This window comes from Aplysia californica, unplaced genomic scaffold (genome assembly GCF_000002075.1).
Source record: "Aplysia californica isolate F4 #8 unplaced genomic scaffold, AplCal3.0 scaffold00122, whole genome shotgun sequence".
In the NCBI taxonomy this organism is placed as follows: domain Eukaryota; kingdom Metazoa; phylum Mollusca; class Gastropoda; order Aplysiida; family Aplysiidae; genus Aplysia; species Aplysia californica.
This window is the reverse complement of record NW_004797392.1, coordinates 343,441-344,731: the sequence shown is the minus strand read 5'-3', so window position 1 is coordinate 344,731 and position 1,291 is coordinate 343,441. Positions and strand designations below refer to the sequence as shown.

General features: G+C 40.6%; 1 protein-coding gene across 1 annotated transcript in view; it reads right to left on the bottom strand.

Moving 5' to 3' along the window:
* Positions 1-1,291, bottom strand: part of LOC101850324 (lysosome membrane protein 2) — a gene marked incomplete at its 5' end in the record, with an annotated part of 42,112 nt that overhangs the window by 13,489 nt on the left and 27,332 nt on the right. Inside the window, 2 exon segments of the mRNA XM_013081250.2 lie at positions 39-254; positions 1,028-1,169. Coding sequence (XP_012936704.1) covers positions 39-254; positions 1,028-1,169 — 358 coding nt within the window.

Here is a 1,291-nt window from a genome sequence, read left to right as displayed (position 1 = left end):
GGAAGAGATAGATGGGAGGGCATCAAGCATCAACAAACCTCCATGTAGAATCCAAACTTTCCATTGATCAGGGAAGACGTAATGTTGAACTTTTTCAAAAGCTCTGCTGCTTCCTCTAGAACGGGATCCTCATAGCCCCACCAGATGTCGTGGACACTGACTCGCCTGAAGGCATTCTCATACTTTGCACGCACAAAGGCGTCGATTATTTTCTGTAGCCAAGGCAGCTCGAATCTCATTATGGTAGCTATTGTCTGTTGGTAAGGGAAAAATACTTAATAAATAAGAATCGTAGAAGAATAAGAGTAGATCTACATGTATTTAGACTGTCACCAACAAACAATTCAGATGATATTTTCTGTAGCCTCTCGAATCTTATTATGGTATCTATTGTCTGTTGTTAAAGAAAAATAAAGAAACTACTTAACAAAAAAACCCTATTATGATAGAATAAAAGTCCATTCATTTTACTGTATCCTACAAACAAATATATACATGCTATCGTAAAGGTATAAGAAAAAATAAACAGAAGGCCAAACAGATTGCTGCCAAATTTGATGCCAAAAAATAATTGCCAACGTACTGAACACATGTTTAGTTTTAGTAAGTGTTTAATGGCATTTGCAACACAATAAGGCCATATAAGTGCCGAAGATTAGAGGTGTTACAAGAGAGTAACAAACACAAAAAAAGAATGAGGGGAGGTAAAGACGATATGTGTTTGATAGGAAAAAAGAAGCAATCCACACCACAGCACCCGCCAACCACCCACTACTGAACACATGCAGGGACTGGGATGTACTTACAATTTAGTTTTAGTTTTAGTAGAGGTTTAATGGCGCTCGCAACACAATAAAGTCATATAAGTACCGAAGATTAGAGGTGTTACAAGGGAGTAACAAACACACAAAAAAAAGAATGATCAGATGTTTTGATAGGAAAAAAAGAAGCAAATCACACCAGGGCACCCGCCAACCACCCACTACTGAACACAATCATGTAGCCGTAGGGATTGGGATGTACTTACGATGTACGGCACATTTATGGTGAGGAATGTGTCCGTGTCCGGTCCGACCGACGCTTCTCGGTCAAAAAAGTACGTCTGTGGCTGGACATACGACACCGTGCCGTTCTGGTGCCATTTTATGTCCTCTTTGTGTAAGTGCATCCTGGAACAGAGGATGTGTGAATTCATCAATGTGTGCGAGGGTGTCTGGGTAAGCTTTGTGGGGCTGTCTTTACTCAAGGATGTACTGGAGAGAGAGAGAGAGAGAGAGAGAGAGAGAGAGAG